At 40.7% G+C, this 16,662-nt stretch overlaps 1 protein-coding gene and 1 long non-coding RNA gene across 7 annotated transcripts in view; one reads left to right on the top strand and one right to left on the bottom strand.

Moving 5' to 3' along the window:
* Positions 1 to 3,105, top strand: part of LOC119472699 — a 21,631-nt gene extending 18,526 nt beyond the window's left edge. Inside the window, exon 2 of the long non-coding RNA XR_005201876.1 lies at positions 2,418 to 3,105. This is a non-coding gene — a long non-coding RNA (uncharacterized LOC119472699). The remainder of the gene's footprint in view (positions 1 to 2,417) is intronic.
* The window catches only part of BDNF (brain derived neurotrophic factor), a 67,600-nt gene that overhangs the window by 41,819 nt on the left and 9,119 nt on the right, over positions 1 to 16,662 (bottom strand). Inside the window, exon 1 of one of the 6 annotated variants that reach the window (XM_017538723.2) lies at positions 6,230 to 6,579. The exons of 4 other annotated variants lie outside the window; for them this stretch is intronic. Coding sequence is in view for 1 of the 2 variants with exons in the window: in XM_017538722.1 (XP_017394211.1) it covers positions 5,092 to 5,241 (150 nt within the window). In the remaining variant the exon portion in view is untranslated. Of the gene's footprint in view, positions 1 to 5,091; positions 5,426 to 6,229; positions 6,580 to 16,662 lie in introns of those variants that run through there. One more of the 6 variants, XM_017538722.1, reaches the window with a different exon arrangement.

Below are 16,662 nucleotides of genomic sequence, written 5' to 3'. Positions count from 1 at the left end.
AAAAAAAAAAAAAAAAAAAAAAAAAAGGCCAGCCCTTGATTCCTGACATGCTATTCTACACTTGGCTACTACAACGTTAAAAGGATTTAGAACATCAAACTGTGGATCTGCTTGTTTTAAAATTTCCTCTGTAATTCCACATGCATCCCCACCCCCATACACACTCACCAGATCTGTATATGGTAACAAGGAAATCCTAGTAACTGTAGCATTGGAAAAATGGTTCATATGGAAATAAGCCATCTGACTGGTAAAGCTGGTGATTTTGTTCTCTAGGTGGCACTATTACTTCAATTTTTGGTGAGTTGCTTAAATTACTTGAAACTGCCCATTTATTTTCTTTGAATTCCCATTATATAAGTTTTAATTTTATACAAGCTAGTTGTAATTAAATGATAGATTGCCTTCTAGATTTTATTTCAATAAGCCAGTTTGAAGTTCAGTGATTTTATCATATAATTTTATATTTCCTTACTATATTGTCTTAGATTTAAGAAATCCTCCCTTGCCTGACCTCCTCTCTCCAAAAATGCAGAGGCATGTCAAAAACACAGAGGGTCGTCATATAAAGTTTCCATCAGACCAAAGGAACCAAGATGAAAGCATGTTTAAGAGCTACTAGGTTCTGGGAGATTTCAAAATCAGGACATTACTACCATGACAACCAATGAAAAGTTCTTTCAAGTGAACCTTTGGGGAAAACTATATAACATTCGTTACTCTCTAGGCTCTATGGAAATAAACTTTTACTCTATTATGGCTGTCACTAAAGCTTGTAAATTTACTTTTCTTCCCTCCAATTGTTCTCCTGTCCCACACCCAGCCCCCTAACTCACCTAATGCAATCCATCTTCAAACATCAATCTATAAATGAGACATCAGGGCAATGCGCCACTTCTTAGCATCCAGTTTATTTCATAAGATTTGTCTCACCAAGAACACATGTGCCCCAGAGTTTGTACATGAACTTAAATACTTAAATGAAAGCTTCCACACTTATCTGACCAGATACTCATATTTTTCTACAGAAAAGAGAATACCTTCCTGTCCCACTTAGAGAACACACCCATTTGCCACTCCCGATTTCCGCCCCGGCAAAAGGTTTTCAATGTCAGTACATTAGTGAGTTCCATTGTTTTGCATCTGCCATCAATAATGACTCCATATACTCAATAATTAGGTCCATGACCTTTCTAAGTCTTTTTAGTGTACATACTCTGGAAATCCAGTGATGCATTTAAGTATAAAATTATTTAGGATTAAATAATTCTATGCCTTAAGAAGTTTAAGAGGACTTTTTAGGACACACATGACTCAGCCTACACATGCCAAAGGCACTCTGTTTCCTAGGTTTAAATCCCACGTGCAAATGACATATGGATTTCATTTGCCAACATCATTTATAGCTTAACATTACTCCATACTAAATAGAGTAAATGGATGCAGAGTGTAACCAATAAGTTTGCTCATTCACTTTTGAAGCCCATCTGTGCATGTTATTCATCCTAATAAAGAAAATTTATCACAACACTATTTGATGTGATTCTTGTTCAAATGATTTCTTCTTCCATTGAACAACAGCCAGCACTTAAAACCTAGAATTCCACAGAATTCTCTCCATGATTCCACTTTAAAATGCAATTCACAGCTTGAGATCACAGAGCCTGCCAGTGGCTGAATGGCTGTACTAGATGGCTGAGAGTCTTTCAATTAAGCAGCAATTTTGCAATTAGTGGAAAATGAGTGCTCTATAACAATTGTTTGAAAACAAATTGTGACAAGTTAGCAATTACCTTATAAAAGGTACATGTTCACTTTTGTTGCATAGGTGAGCCCCCTTACACAAATTCAACTCTTGCACACAGAGAGATGCAAGTTGAAAATTAATGTTTTAATCACTAAAATCAAATCCGTATTATGGGAACCTGAAATGAGAGTGCCTTTCTTCTCAAAAGATATTCAGAGTTTAGCCATCATCCACTCTCTATGCTGTTTTTATTCAAGAAGTCTGAAATTTTTCTTCTCTACTCTGATATTAATTTCCTACATCTCAAAATGTTAATAAACTACTTGAACACGACCTTTCCAGTCTGTAAATCTTCAAATTTTTAAGATTAAGTCTACGATTGAGACCGAGAGAGCGCGCTAGCTACAGGTTTTAGAAGATGAATGTAAAAAGAATGTAGACAAGTTCTTTGCTATACTGTCAGGTGGGCGTGCCCAGCTCACTCTGTGTGCTGAACTACAAACCACGAGAAAGAAATGAGATTATCAATCATCTACATTTTGACTATTGAAAAGCTGATACTCTTTAAGATTTCACAAAGAAGGGAACAGCTTAATTCTCATGGTGCCCCTTTTAAAAAGGAAACCTAAGGACTTTGAGCCAGGATTTTAGAAATTTGCATTTTGTACAGGATTTCCCACTCCTTGTGAGTAAAAATGAACAAGAAATACCACAGGACCTTCATTCCCTGTTTCGCCATTTATGAGATTAATAAAGCAATTAACTCACATAGTGTAAACGAATCATTTGAGGTGATGACTGCATTTTAGGCAAATGATGACTTTCTTGGTTCCTTTGGTTTGCAAGTAAAAGTTACACACATTGAGAATACACTCTGAAACAGGTTTCCTAAATGCTTTATTTTCTGGATACGCCAATGTTGACCTACTATACATCTTAAATGGCTTTAAAATATCACCTTAAAATAAACAAAACTTCCAGCTACTAACTTAGCTCTGAATGGGCTATGAAAGACTTCAAAGGTATGAGAAAAATTATTATTTTGCTTTAAAAAATGTAATGTCTAAGCGTGTCTGCAATGTTCTAAAGCTTCAAAACATGTACGTAAGCCTTGTTTATCTGGAAATCATTTCTTTCTGCTTATATCATTTATAAATAGAAAATGTTCTGTAACAAAATAGTTCCACATACATAATGCTTTTTGTGTCAGACTACTTACTGGTCTATATTTACCAACATTTATCACATTTTACAAAATGAAGTAGAAGGAAAAAAAAGACAACGACTTTATGGCCCTGGAATTCCAGTAATGGTGACCAACGTGTTTTAAATTCCAGTAAAGGTTATGGTTACATTTCGACAAGTGTCTCTTTCCTTTCTCTTACCTCTCCTGCTAGCCCAGAGGTAAATTTACCAAAAAGAAAGAAAGAGGAAAAAAAAAAAAGTCTTAAGCAAGGCATCTGCAAAACCAGGGAACAGGAACAGGAATTTAGTGATTGTTTTTAAAAGGTGCCGTTTCCAAGGTTAAAACTTTGTAGTATAATTTCAACACGCTATGCTGCCTATTATGTGTAATGCCTTGAAGTGCTACATGTCATAACATCAGAAATCTCCAACCTAAAAATTATGTTGCAAGAGGAAAGCACTGAAGGCACACACGTTCAAATTAAATCTGTAATTATGCCTCAATAAATTAAAATGTAAAGAAGACATATCAAATTGTAAGACCAAAATGGCTTTTGACCTCACAACAAACTCATGTAAAAATAGGTTTTTCGATAATAATGAAGAGGGGAGATAGTTTTTGCAGGAAGTTGAGACAGTAGGGAATGGTCTCATTTCATAGCATATCGCCTTTTATATGCAGTTAGAAAATCAACGTTCCCAATTACATATTACTTTGGTTTAAAAGATAACTGTACTAGGAGGATTAATAAACACTCAGAAATATGCTTTTTTTCGCTTCTGGCCAAGAACATTCCTGCATGCTTGTCGGAAAATGTTCTTTGGTTACTACTGACATTGAGAAGTAAGTGCAAGATACCTAGAGGACCTTAAAATAACATTCAAGAAACCCTAACACACCACCAGTCGAGGCTTATCAAAACTCCCCCAGCGCGAGGAAAACTTTTGCAAATGAGCCAAACGGGAAAGACGAGTCAAAATTCACCGACGACGACTCGGACGCCCCACCGAGCTCGAGTCAGCAGCACCATTCAACAAGTCCCTCCTACCAGCTCTCGAAGGGATCCCGCAAAACCTTCTCTTACCACTTCCCCACCCCCAGCCTCCCGCCCCCAGCAGCTGCTCTTGGCAGCATGGCCAGCAGAGGGCACCCTCTACCTTCCCTAGCTTCGCTCTCTGGGTCCCCTCCTCCTCCTCCTCGCCTCCCCTCCACCTCGGTCCCTCATCCCCGCTCCACCCCCAACACACAAACACTACATCCTCCAGTTCATCCCGCAGCCCCGAGACTTCTTCCTTAGGGATGCCCCTAGTCTGTAATCTCCCCTTCTTGGCCGTCAGGCACAGAGCCCCTAATCCTCAGCTATTTCTTTCCAGGCGCAACTCACTCACCCATTCCTTTTCCCTGCTCTGCATCCCCAGAGACTAACCCGAGTCAGGAATCCCTCAAGTACATCCACCCACTCCCCTAAAGTCAAAACTGACTTCCTTGGAGGGCGCTTCAGAAGAGGGGTTTAAGACGGGGAGAGGCGTGGGTTCGGCCAGCCCCCGAGTCTCGCAGACCCTTCCAGGTCTCAGCGGTAGGAATTCCGCCTCCCAACTTTTCCAAGCTACGTAGGCTTCGGATTTGTGAGTCCACTTCAGTCTCAACTCCTGGGGAGCAGGTAACCGTGTGCAGCCCCGGGACGGGGTGCGGGCTGAGGGCGCAAGCTTCCCTCCCCACTACCCCCACAAATCGGCGAGGGGACCACCCTACCCCTGGAATGATTCCTAGCCCAGCCCCAGCACCCTCCTCAGTCAGGGACCCCGATAGCTCTGGGTCCCCAAGTCTCTCTCTACCCCTCCTGGGCTGGGGGAGGGCTGCGGGGGATACCCGGTGCGCCGTCTTTGCTCCCACCACGCAGCTCTGGGTCTCTTCCTGGCCCTGTGTCCTCTACTTCGTGGCTTCCCCGGGTCCCTTTTTCCCAGGTGCTGCCTGTTGACCCTCTGGGTCGTGGGATTTGGGAGAAAGCTCCCCCGGAGCAACTCCAAATCCTCCCTTCTCCCGGAGGGGAGGAAAGAAGGAGCCTGGCCTCGTCCCACAACTTTAGGGGGTCCCCAGTCAACTTTCTCCCGCGGACGGGCGGCTCCCGCGTCAAGCCCCACGCCCGGCGCTCGCCTACCTCGGGGTCCACACAAAGCTCACGGGTCCCCGGCGGCGGAGTCACATCGTGGTTCCGATTCTGGCTCCAGCGCCCAGCCCCGGTCCCCGTCGCGGTGCTGCTCCCCGCCGGCCCCACAGCAGCGGTGGCAGCTGCATTCAAGTATCTCATCAAAGCCCCCCGAGCGGGAGGTGGGGGGCACACTGGGCTGGCTCCTTGGTCCGGCCCGGGAGCCCGAGGCGCCACGGGGTGCGCGGGACAGCGAGCCGGCGGGTGCTCCCGGGCGCTGCGGCGGCGGCGCGGACCCGGAGCTCCAGGCTGCGCCCTGCGCCCGGGTCAGACATTATTTAGCTCTTCGGTTGAGCTTCGATTGGTCAGACGGCGCCGCCCCCCCGCCCACCTCCCCCCTCCCCCGTCTCTCCCGCGCTACCGATACCCGTTCGGGGCGGACGCTTAAAGGGGACGCCGCGCCTTTTCCTCGTCCAGGCTCAGCCCCCGGGGGACCGAGGGGCGCCCTGGACTCCCCGTTTCCCCGGGCCCTGCCCCCGTCATCCTTCCCCGGGGTCCTGCGACATCGTCCCGCGAGCCCTGTGCCCTCCCGGGGCCCCTTGGGCGGGACGCCCGAGGCTTCGAGGGGTGTTCCAGCCCCAGCCCCAGGGAACCCCGCGTCCCGCGCCCCCTGCGGAAACCCGGGCTGTGCGCGCTGGGGTGAGAGGGAGCGAGTGAGAATCGGACGCCCAGAGGTCTCATTCCCCTCGCCTTCAACTCTCCCCTTTCTCCGCATCCCAGCACCCAAGTTCTCTGGGAGAGGGCGTGCGTTTCCCGGGCCATAGACACACCTTCCCGCACCTTCCCGCACCACGGAGCTTGCGATCGCGAGCACACAATGAAATCGCACAGAGCATGGGGGCTATTGGTTTACTCCGCTGCCTTAAACAAGCCGGCTTAAAGAGTTCGCGCACTGACCTCTCTGGAGTTTGCCTAATAGGAATTTAATCAAGATAATAACGGCATTTTTTATTGATGAACGCCCCCAGATAACGTTACACCAAGTTACTTGTTCCAGCCAGGAAGCCCAGGCAATGACAGCCCTCGCTAAAGCCGCACGCTTTCTAGCAGACCAAACAGAAAAACGGAAAGAGAAAGAAAACAAACCCACCTTTTCAGTCACTACTTGTCAAAGTAACCATCAAGGCAGCTGCTCTGGGAAAGACTTCGGCCCCCAAACTCCCAGACTCTATTATTTTTTCACGTTCCCTTCGCTTAATTAAAGGGGGGAGGGGGCGCGAGTCTTTGGTGCCCGGTATGTGCTCCTTCTGGTCTGCAGCAAAGAAGTTAAATTATTGATAGTGGAAATTGCATGGCGGAGGTAATACTCGCACCCCATCAGCGAGGAGCTCCATTTGATCTCGGCAGAGGCAGGGAGATTTCATGCTAGCTCGCCGGGGGGAGCGGCAGCACGAGCAGCCCTCTCCGCGGTGAATGGGAAAGTGGGTGGGAGTCCACGAGAGGGCTCCACGGTGCCTTGACGTGCGCTGTCATATGATACCTCCGCTGCCTCGAAATAGACACTCTAGTGCACGAATTACCAGAATCAAAATTCAGCGCATTTAAAATGATACATCTTTTATTAGAAGAGTTCCGTTCCAGGGCATTGCATGCTTTTGCAGATGTTTTCACTTCCAGCCCCAGCAAACACACACACATAAGCGAACCCTTTTAATAACGAACCAGGGCAGCAAAGATAAAGTCTTCTGCTTTAATCAGAGTGGGGGTAGGGGATTCTAGGGTGGGGGCAGAACTGGCTCCGTTAATCCTCCCCTCGCCTCCACCCCCACCACTGCCAGCAGCAAAAGAGCAAATAGCTTTTCGGGTTCTCATTTGCCTGTAGTCAACACCCTTCGAGAGAACTTATATGGCTGGGGTCCAGAGGACATTTTCAATTAGCCATTTGATGAACTCTGTCAACCGTCTACCTGTGTTCCTGCTTTAAAGCTGAATTTTCTTCTCATTAGTTCAACCAATTTGTGCAGACCTTATAAAGAACAAGACAGCAGCACCGTACTTAACTCATAAAAATCACCTGAGTGAGTGTTAAAATGAATGTTCCTCCTCCTGAAATCGTGATTTAGTAGGGGTGGGGCAGGGTCCAGGAATTAGAATTTTAATAAACACCACCAGCAATTCGGATGCAGACAATCTGAAGTCACACTTTGAGAAACACTCTCTTGTGGGTACAACACTGGCTATCAGAGGAATCTCCCACCAAGCCCACACCCAAATTCTCCAGGCAGCTTTCTGTGTATGTGCATTTTTCTGTAATCTCAAAGGGGATTGACCTAATAATTGTGAAGACTCACTGCTGTAGGAATTTCCCTAAATACTCCAACATTAATTTTGCTAAAGGGAAAGATTTATAAACAGTTTCCTTTCGTGGACCCTCTTGTGGTTACCAAGAATGTACTGTTGAACTGAATATATAATATTATTACATATTCAGTTCAATTTACCTAGGGGTTTACAGTTAACAAAGTGAATTCACTAACATTAGCTATTTTAGAACTTCTAAAGACTAGTTAAAAGAAATTATTTACTCATTTTATAAAAGAAGAATCCGATACTTTGCCAGGAAATAATTTACCCACGTTCACCCAGTGAAGTACCAGGGACGAGACTTCAGTGAACTCAAGAATTCCTGCTAGAAATAACCCTACTTCCATCTCCCCACCTCCTAAGTGAAGCTATCGGTTCCCTGGAAGTGTTATCAGAATGTGTGATCATTCAGAGCGCCTTTGCAAATTGTTGGACTAAATAGTCAAATTATTCAAATATATGCATATTCTTCGAGTGTCACACATTTAGCTTTGCACCTCTGTCAACTTGACAGAGCACATGACCAATACAAACTACCCTACAGCACAGATGGTGGAGTTCATTGTGGAATATTTAATGTATGTGAAATACGCAGGCTAACCAGAAAGCAATAAAGGACAGAGGGTATGAAGCTGGGTACTGTTACCCCAGAAACCCTCTGCGTTGGTTCCCAGGTTGTAAGCTGAATGCATACACAGTTTCTTTTAGTAGCATAATACAATTTAAATGGCTACTTTTATAAATTAAAAAAACATACTTGTACTACATTATAAAGGACTGGAGGAACACCACTCCAAACTTTTTGTTTTAAAACTTTATGTTAACTTTAAACTGATGCTTTACATTTGGTTAAAAATGAGTTCTACCCTCAGATTTTTAAGCTCAATTGTGATTTATTTTCTTTCTGAAAAACACCTGGCAAATTAATACCAGGAATCTAAGCTAGCATTCTGAATGCTGCTCACTTATAAGTTATGGCAAATCTTTTTCCTGCTAAATTCACATTGGCACGTCAGCATTTCTGCTGAAGGAAAAAGTGTTCTCATTTCCCAGACTCTGATTGGGTGGGTCTATGGCCAATCTTCTTATTCCTACTCTCCCTTGACATTATATAAATAAATGTGTGTATCTTCGCTTTCCAGTGTGTGGTGCAGTTTTACTGAGGAAAAGACAGAGGAGTCAGAAATGTCAGGGGTATTTAGAAAGAAAAGAAGATCAAATGCCAATTCAGATAACCATGATGAATCCACCTCTTAACACTTCTGAGCATTTCCAAACTTTCTGATTTGTGATTATAGCATTACCAAACTATACGTGACCAGACTTAAAACACATACTTATTTGCCTTAAATTACATCTTACATTCAAAAACAATGACGCCAAGGTAAACAAAAGTTGTACCAGTGCCTTACATGGAATTCTAAATGTTATTTTTTACTTGCTTAATTCAAGTAGCATATAGAGATAATTTTGGAGGTCTAAAATCAAAGTTTTACAAAATTATTTCCCATTGTGGGCAAGGTTGATGCTGAGAACATACAGCATATATTTCTTGTTCTTCTTAAAGATTGGTCTCCGACATGGCTGATATGTTAGGAACAAATTTTCCAAGTTTATAATCTGAACATTTCTTTATTACTAAAATGAGGGAAAGTTTCACAGCTTGAAAAGAAGATGCTACTTATTTCAGTTTTGTGGGGCTTAAAACTTAATTGTGAATTCATCTGAATATTTCTTTTTGGTTATGTTCTAATATGATCCTAACGCGATGTTTCAGCGGGGACAAAGGTCAGGAAGAAATGTGAATTCCCATCTATTCTTGTCAGGAAATATAAACTAATCCTCATTACCCAAGTGGGAAGAGAGGTAGTAGGCTCAGATTTGACATTGACATGTTTTTTCTATTAATAATTTTAATTGGCTGAGGTCAATTCTACCACTATAAGCATTTTATATTTAATTGTGTTTATTTTAGCCTCCTAGTTACTCCTACCTTCAGTCTTCCTTGCAAAATAAAAAAATGTTGTCTATTCTAGTATCAAATGAGTTGACCTAAAAAACTGCTGAAAATTTCACTAATTGGCATAGGGAAATACTAAGTAAACAGAAAACTCTGCTGCTGAGCAGAGTTGCAGAGTTGTTTTCAAATTCATGTTGGATAATTTCAAAGGCCCAGCCCAATGTTAAACTGTGTCACTCACAATCCTTGAAATTCTTGTGTAAGGCCTGTCCTGAGAAAAACCTTAAGGGAGAAGTAATTTCCCTATTCATCAGATGGTATATTCTCTCTAAGTTTTTTATGAACCATAAGAATAGCTCTATACCATACTCAAATGTGTTCAAATTGGTCAACACCTGTTAACAGGAGTTATGTAACCAGGCATTGCCATTAGTGGCAGACAAAAGAAAGGAACCACAGTAAGAAACTTTTAGAAGTGCCAGGACTAGGAGAGTAGAACAGGAGGGTAAAAAACTGATCCCATCTGGGAATAAAATTTAGTTGGATCAAGAAAAACAGCGTAGAAACCATTATGAAGCTTTGAGACTAAACCCCCAAACATATGAGAATCATCAACTTGTAGCCTCCAAGTTACCAGATTTTTGCTGAGAACATTTAAAAATTAATAATGAAGAATAAATTTGGTTTATTTATAATATTTCTATAAGCATGGTCAAAAGGGATGTGAGAGTGTGGATATAAGTTACAGCTGACAGTAATAAGAGCTATGGTATTAGCTGGTTTTGCTATGAGACAAGCCATGAGAAGAATTAACAAATTTAAACCAAAGGGTTTCAGGACACTGAATCAGATGTAAGATGAAGATTAGCTTATTTTTGAGACTCACCTATTTAGGCTGTGTGATGATTGAAGAGAGATTTCCTACAATCAAATTTTATATTCTTCATGAAAAAATATTTTATATAAAATACAAAAAATTTTTATATTCTTCATGAAAAATTACCTTATGCAAAAAGATAATTTAGAAAAAAAAAATCACCGAAATTCCTGAAGTCTTATTTTAAAAACACACACTAAGAATTTGGCCTACTTTCATGTGATTCTGATACATGAATCTACACAACACCTGTCTTTATTGTTTTTTTTGGCCAAAGACTTGGGCAGGATGTGCAACTGGCTCTCTTTCTACCTCCAGATAGTGCAGGCATGGTGAGAATGAAATCCTCAATAGCACATGTATGAAGAATGGGTTAGGCTTTAGATTTGTCTGGCATACAGAATCATTTGGAAACATCTGAAACCCCTGACCACCTCAACTTATTTTCCCTTCACTTCACAGTTACAGTCATTTAATTGATTAAAAATTGCTGAGTACCTACTATATATCAGAGCCTATTCTATGGGCCGATATAGGCAGATGCATAGAATACATTTCAGCCCTTTACATGCTCATATTCTAGGACATAAGAGTTGTATTTTAATACACTTGTGAATTTGTTAAACATAGGAAGTTTTATTTTGTTTTGTTTTCACTTGCCCTACGTTTGGTGTGTAAAAAGATTATGGTAAACATGCCCCTAGTGGCCAGGGGGTGGTAGTGATGGACAAGAAACTTGCTCCCAAAGCTGAAGTGGCACTTTTAGAGGCTGGGGAGGGCCCATCACCGTTGATCAGTCCCCAGTTATTTTGGTTAGCAGTGTTTTACAAAAGGTAGATAAAGATAAGGAGTGGATAGGGTGGGAGGGAGGAAATGAGACAACTTTTGCTTGAGGCAAATAAATTTTCTAAATATGATAGACCTATAAAAGATAGGTCCAGAAGGGATCTTAAGAGATTACCTCATCTTCCTCACTACTTATAGGCCTATCATTGCAGACCAGGGAAGTAGACTATACATCCTTCTTCTGGGGAGCTATCTAGAATCCAGCAATGCTATTGCTTGGAAGTTCCCATTTGTAATGCATTTTTGTTCCTGTTGCAATTTATATCTTATTTCACTTCATTCAACCTTAGTGAAGATGGAGAACAGCTGCTTACTAACCTCCTTGTGTTATTAAGTCACCACTCAGACTTTTCTCATAGCAAAAGATCAGATCTCACAACCTTTCTTCATAAACTCCAACTTTCAATCCATTAATCATTTCCCTTGGTCTACCCTGGACCTCCTCCAAGGTTTCTATATTCTTCTGAAAATGTGGAGCCCCAAACCAGACATGTGTGTGAAATTATCCAGGGCTCAGGAAACACAGGAGTCATGAATTATCTGAACACAGCTGTTGGGAAAAACTAAAGGAAAGATTCAATCAGATTGACAAATCCTCCCCTTGCAACTTGGAGACAGAAGTGGTTGTTTAATAAAAAGATGAGCCTTCATAACAAAGCTAGATCTCCTGTCCTTAGCTTATAAATGAAGCATTATTTTCAAAAGAAACAGTTCTTGAATAGAACACTTAGCTTTCACTGTTTTCCCCCTCAATAAAATTGTTTAAGAACCAATGGCTTTTCTGTACTCCATTTAATATCCCAAGTTGTAGACCTTTAACATTTAAACTGGAATTGTGCTTTCATATTCTCAGGTGCTTATTATATGCTGATATAATTTCTCTCAAAGGTAAGGTCTATGAAATACTGCACTACTTTTGGAGCTTTAACTTTCACCTAAATTGAACCATTTCTTTTCATTTTGTCTGCACTCAAAATCTAGTTAGACTAAAATGAATGCAACTAAGTTGAATTCAGTAAAAGAGAACTAAGCCAACCTACACGATACCTAGAATCAAGTCTTCATAAATTCATCAAGCATATCTCCACTATGGCCTTACAACCCAATGTGACCAAATCATGGGGTCAGCAGAAATATTGTTCCCATGACCCATGGTTGTCTGTTTAGGAGATATTCTATGGTGACTGTAAAATCAATCCAATTGGCCCAATAAGACATTAAGCCAGATGAGATATAGAATAAAGCCAGCACTCTAAAAAGAAATGGGGTAGCAGAGGAGCACATTTACTTCTTCTTCATAATATTACCTTGAGAAATTGTCTGGGGACTTTGTAACCAAAAAGAGACGACTACAGTGTTTGCTGTAAGCAGGCACTTCTGAAACCTTAGTCAGCCAGTGAAAGGCACCAAGAAGTGGTAAGCCTAGTAGGTAGGAAAGGGTGATGCTGACACAGATGAATAGGACAAACATACTGTTTCATAAAAGTTGAAGACAGCAACATGGGGTAGAATGGGGAATGAATTGGTGAAAGTACAGCCATGAATTTAAATTCCAGCCCCCATAATTATTTGTTTGGTTGGTAGCCACTGCCGTGTATGTACTCTGGGAAATTATTTTTACTGCTTGGACAATAGTCCTGACCTGGGAATGGGGGGTGGTATACGTGGGAGGTGAGGGATTATATGGCTAGAAATCCAATTTTGGAAACTTAGCTAGTGTCTCAATAGTCATAAAGTAACTATAGGATATTTAGGAAGTTTAAAGTATAATTAGTTTTGTCCTACCATTTTGAAATTAATAATATCTTATTAGAATGATATTAAAGTGTTGTTATGTTTTAGTAATCTGTTTTTATTTTATTTTGAACATTAAGGTAATTAAAATCTTGCACAGACTGTCCATTGTTTCCTTTTGATGGGACTGTTTGAAAATAGAAGAAATATCTTTGTCCTATGATTAAGATTTTAAGGCCGAGATAGTAGTCAAAAGAACTTGGGTCCTAATTCAAGCTATGTCAGTGTCTGCCCATGTGACCTGGGCAAGCGACTTCACTAGCCCGAGATTGTTCAGATAGATACCGTAAAAAAATATACCATATAATTGTTTATTGAATAAATTGAAAGATCAACCACTGTGCACCTCAGTTGCCTAATCAGTAAAATGAGGTCAGTGGGCTACAAACTGAGTTTGCTAAACCTGGCAACACATTCAGACCTTAACTCAGAGAGAAGAAATGATTTAGGTAATTTCAATGCACGAGGGGAATCAGTGACCTAGATCATTTGTAAGGTACTTTTTCTATCTAAATTTGAACTCCTTTCAGGAACTGTATATCATTTGGTAAACTAAACTTGGAATTCATGTAATCATTTCCCCTAAAATTAGAACTTTGAGCCAAGGTAAGGATTTATAGCCTTCCAGCCATCATATTCTTTAGTTATCTCTGACAAAGCTTTAGGTGGACTTTTTCATATATCAAAATGTCCTTTAGGATCATTCCTTTTTGCTAGGCTGTTTTCGGAACTCTGGGACATATCAAATCCATTATGTGTTCATGGTGTCCTTCCCTGAATAAATCAGAGTAGAAATGGAATGAAGTCTCTCCATGGATTTCCGCATCTTTGATTACTTATATGCCTTTGGCAACTCTGCAAAGACCACTGACTTGTGCTATCTAAGACATACCAGTATGCATCCAATCCCTCATTTAAAACCACATCTTTCTAGGAGCTGCTTTCTAGGAGGAAAATGGATGAAATAAATATAGCAGGAAGAAGCCCAAGTAGATATACAACTCCCTTATCCAGACTGTATCCCAGCTTAGTCTCTAGAGCTAGTATCTGGAGTTCTGAGTTGGTGCAAAGACACAAAGGACACACACACCAATTCTTGGCATGCTCCCAAATGAGATGCTATTTTCAGGAATGTCCCAAGTTTGGAGTGGATCCTTTAAAGAAAGAACATTGAATTGCACAAGGAAAGCCAATAAACATTTTAGTCCCCAACAGGGACTATAAACCTTGTAATTACGTTTCAGACTGTGCTTGTCCATCCTCTTCTTCTCCATATCTGTAAACAACATGTTAGCTTTGGAGGTTTGTCATCCACTGTGTGTCTTTAGAGAGGGTGTTCCTCATCACAGCATCTGCAGTATTATAGCCAGTAACAGTTCGAAAAAGCAAACTTATGAAATAGCTTCTAAACATACCAAATCCTAATCCAAACAATTTATAACGTTTCTTACTCAATAACTCTCAGAAGTCAACTAACTTGGAACTGCCCTAAACAAGTTAAGAAAGGAGTCAGACATCATCCATTGGGTTAATAAACTAAAGTAAGTGGACGGAAGAACATGCAGGTGAAAAGTTTCAGATTCTAATCTCTTCAGTGACTATATACTTATGTCTAGTAATTTTGTATTTTGATAGTGTTTTAAGTGTGATGATAATTATAATAATAACAGCTAAGGCTGAATAGTGATTTTCAGATTAGTCTGGTGACTTAAAAAAAAGGGCTTTGGCATTAGACAGACCTACATTTGAACCCAGTTTTGTCACTTATTGGCTCTGTTAATTTAAGATAGTTAATTAATTACAGATACCTCAGTTTTCTTATCTTTAAAATAAAAATAATCTTTGCCTAGAAAGATTGTTGTGAGGATTCAATGAACTATGGAAATGCAGAATGCTCACCATAGTGAGCTCAACAAAGTTAGATTTTATTATTCATGTTTTTAATCCTCACAAAACACTTTAACACTTTTTCTGTTTTATGATTATGAAAACTGGGCTTCAAAAAGGATAGGTGACAATTAGCTATTTGAAAGTCTCTCATCAGTTAGCAAAGATCAAAATGATTCTAAAGTAGTACTCCTGACAATGAATTTTGAGACCCATGGCCATCTCAAAGAGTTGCGGTCAAGATCTCGTGAGAAAACTTGTATGTAAACCATCTGATAATGGGAGATCCAGATTAAATCTGGGTGGTAGCTGGGAGACAGGGAGGCACCACTTTATAATGGACTTTGGAACTAAAAAACTTTAGGTTTGGAGGTTAATTTTTCCATTTCAGATTTTCTGTGTTAGTTTAGTCAAGTTACTTAAATTCTCCAAGCTCTAGTTTTCTTAATCTGAGAGCTACTTTGAAGGTTAAGCAACGTATTCCAAATACAAAACAAATAACAGCACTGGATGAATGCAAAATAAATGTCACCCCACATCATTACAATTTGCACATCCTTTCCCATGGTGCAGTAATGACAAACAGGAAGAGTTTCAGTTGGGTTAGTGAGGTCAGAACAGGTATCTTAAGCAATGCCGAGTTAATCACCAGAATCTGAACTTTGTATCTTTTTCAACGGAGTAATGGATTGCTAGGGTAATGGGGTTGTGCTGGTGATAGTAAGGATAAACACTGGAGTATTAACAAGTTCAGTCAATAGAAACATGCTTACCACACCCTCACCTTCTCAGCCTTTGGTCCCTTCCCCACTTGGCAGCTTGTCTAATGGCAAATGTGAATTTTAAAAGTTTTCTCCCAATGCCAGTTTCTTTTTGCCAGGAAGGAAACTCCATGGCTAATGTTAACATTGACTAAATTAACATTTCTGAATCTATACTGTGTTAATAAGTGCTTCTCAAGTGTTCTGTTGTCAAATATGTATGGGAAATGTTACACAGTAGTATTGCAGGCTTTCTCACCGGTATATATCACATACACCTTCATATCACTTCAGTTTCATAGATATTTCAAAATACTGATACTTATCATTACTTCAAAATTATAATATTTACCTTGTGGCTAAATCATTTTTAATGCATTAAAAAGCATATGTATTACTATATCACACAATATGTTATTTTAAATGTTTTTATAACTGTATGTCAATGTCATTGGCTTCCCTTGTAATTTTACACTTTTATTTCATTCACTTAGATTTGTTTTTCTTTCTTTCTTTCTTTCTTTCTTTCTTTCTTTCTTTCTTTCTTTCTTTCTTTCTTTCTTTCTTTCTTTCTTTTTTTTTAGACAAAGTCTTACTGTGTTGCCCAAACTGGAGTGCAGTGGCTGATCTCGGCTCACTACAACCTCCACCTCCCAGGTTCAAGTGATTCTCGTGCCTCAGCCTTCCAAGTAGCTGGGATTACACATACATGCCATCACACCTAGCTAGTTTTTTGTTTTTGGTAGAGAACAGGGTTTTGCTATGTTAGCCAGGCTGGTCTGGAACTCCTGACCTCAAATGATCTGCCCGCCTTGGCTTCTCAAAGTGCTGAGATTACAGGCATGAGCCACCATGCCCAGCCCTATTTAGAAATTTTTATGAGAAGGGTTTACATAGGCTTTACCAGACTGCCAAGAGAGTAGAGTCCATGGCACAAAAGCTGTTACAAACTCCATGTTAATTAAACATGCAGTAAAGGATAATAATAGCAGTGCAATTTTTTTTTTTTTTTTTGAGAGGGAGTTTAGCTCTTGTTGTCCAGGCTGGAGTGCAATGGCGTGATATTGGCTCACTATAACCTCCACCTCCAGGGT

The sequence above is a fragment of the Cebus imitator genome, unplaced genomic scaffold (genome assembly GCF_001604975.1).
Source record: "Cebus imitator isolate Cc_AM_T3 unplaced genomic scaffold, Cebus_imitator-1.0 Scaffold113, whole genome shotgun sequence".
Lineage (NCBI taxonomy): Eukaryota > Metazoa > Chordata > Mammalia > Primates > Cebidae > Cebus > Cebus imitator.
The sequence above is the reverse complement of the archived record's forward strand: the minus strand, read 5'-3'. Positions and strand labels throughout refer to the sequence as shown.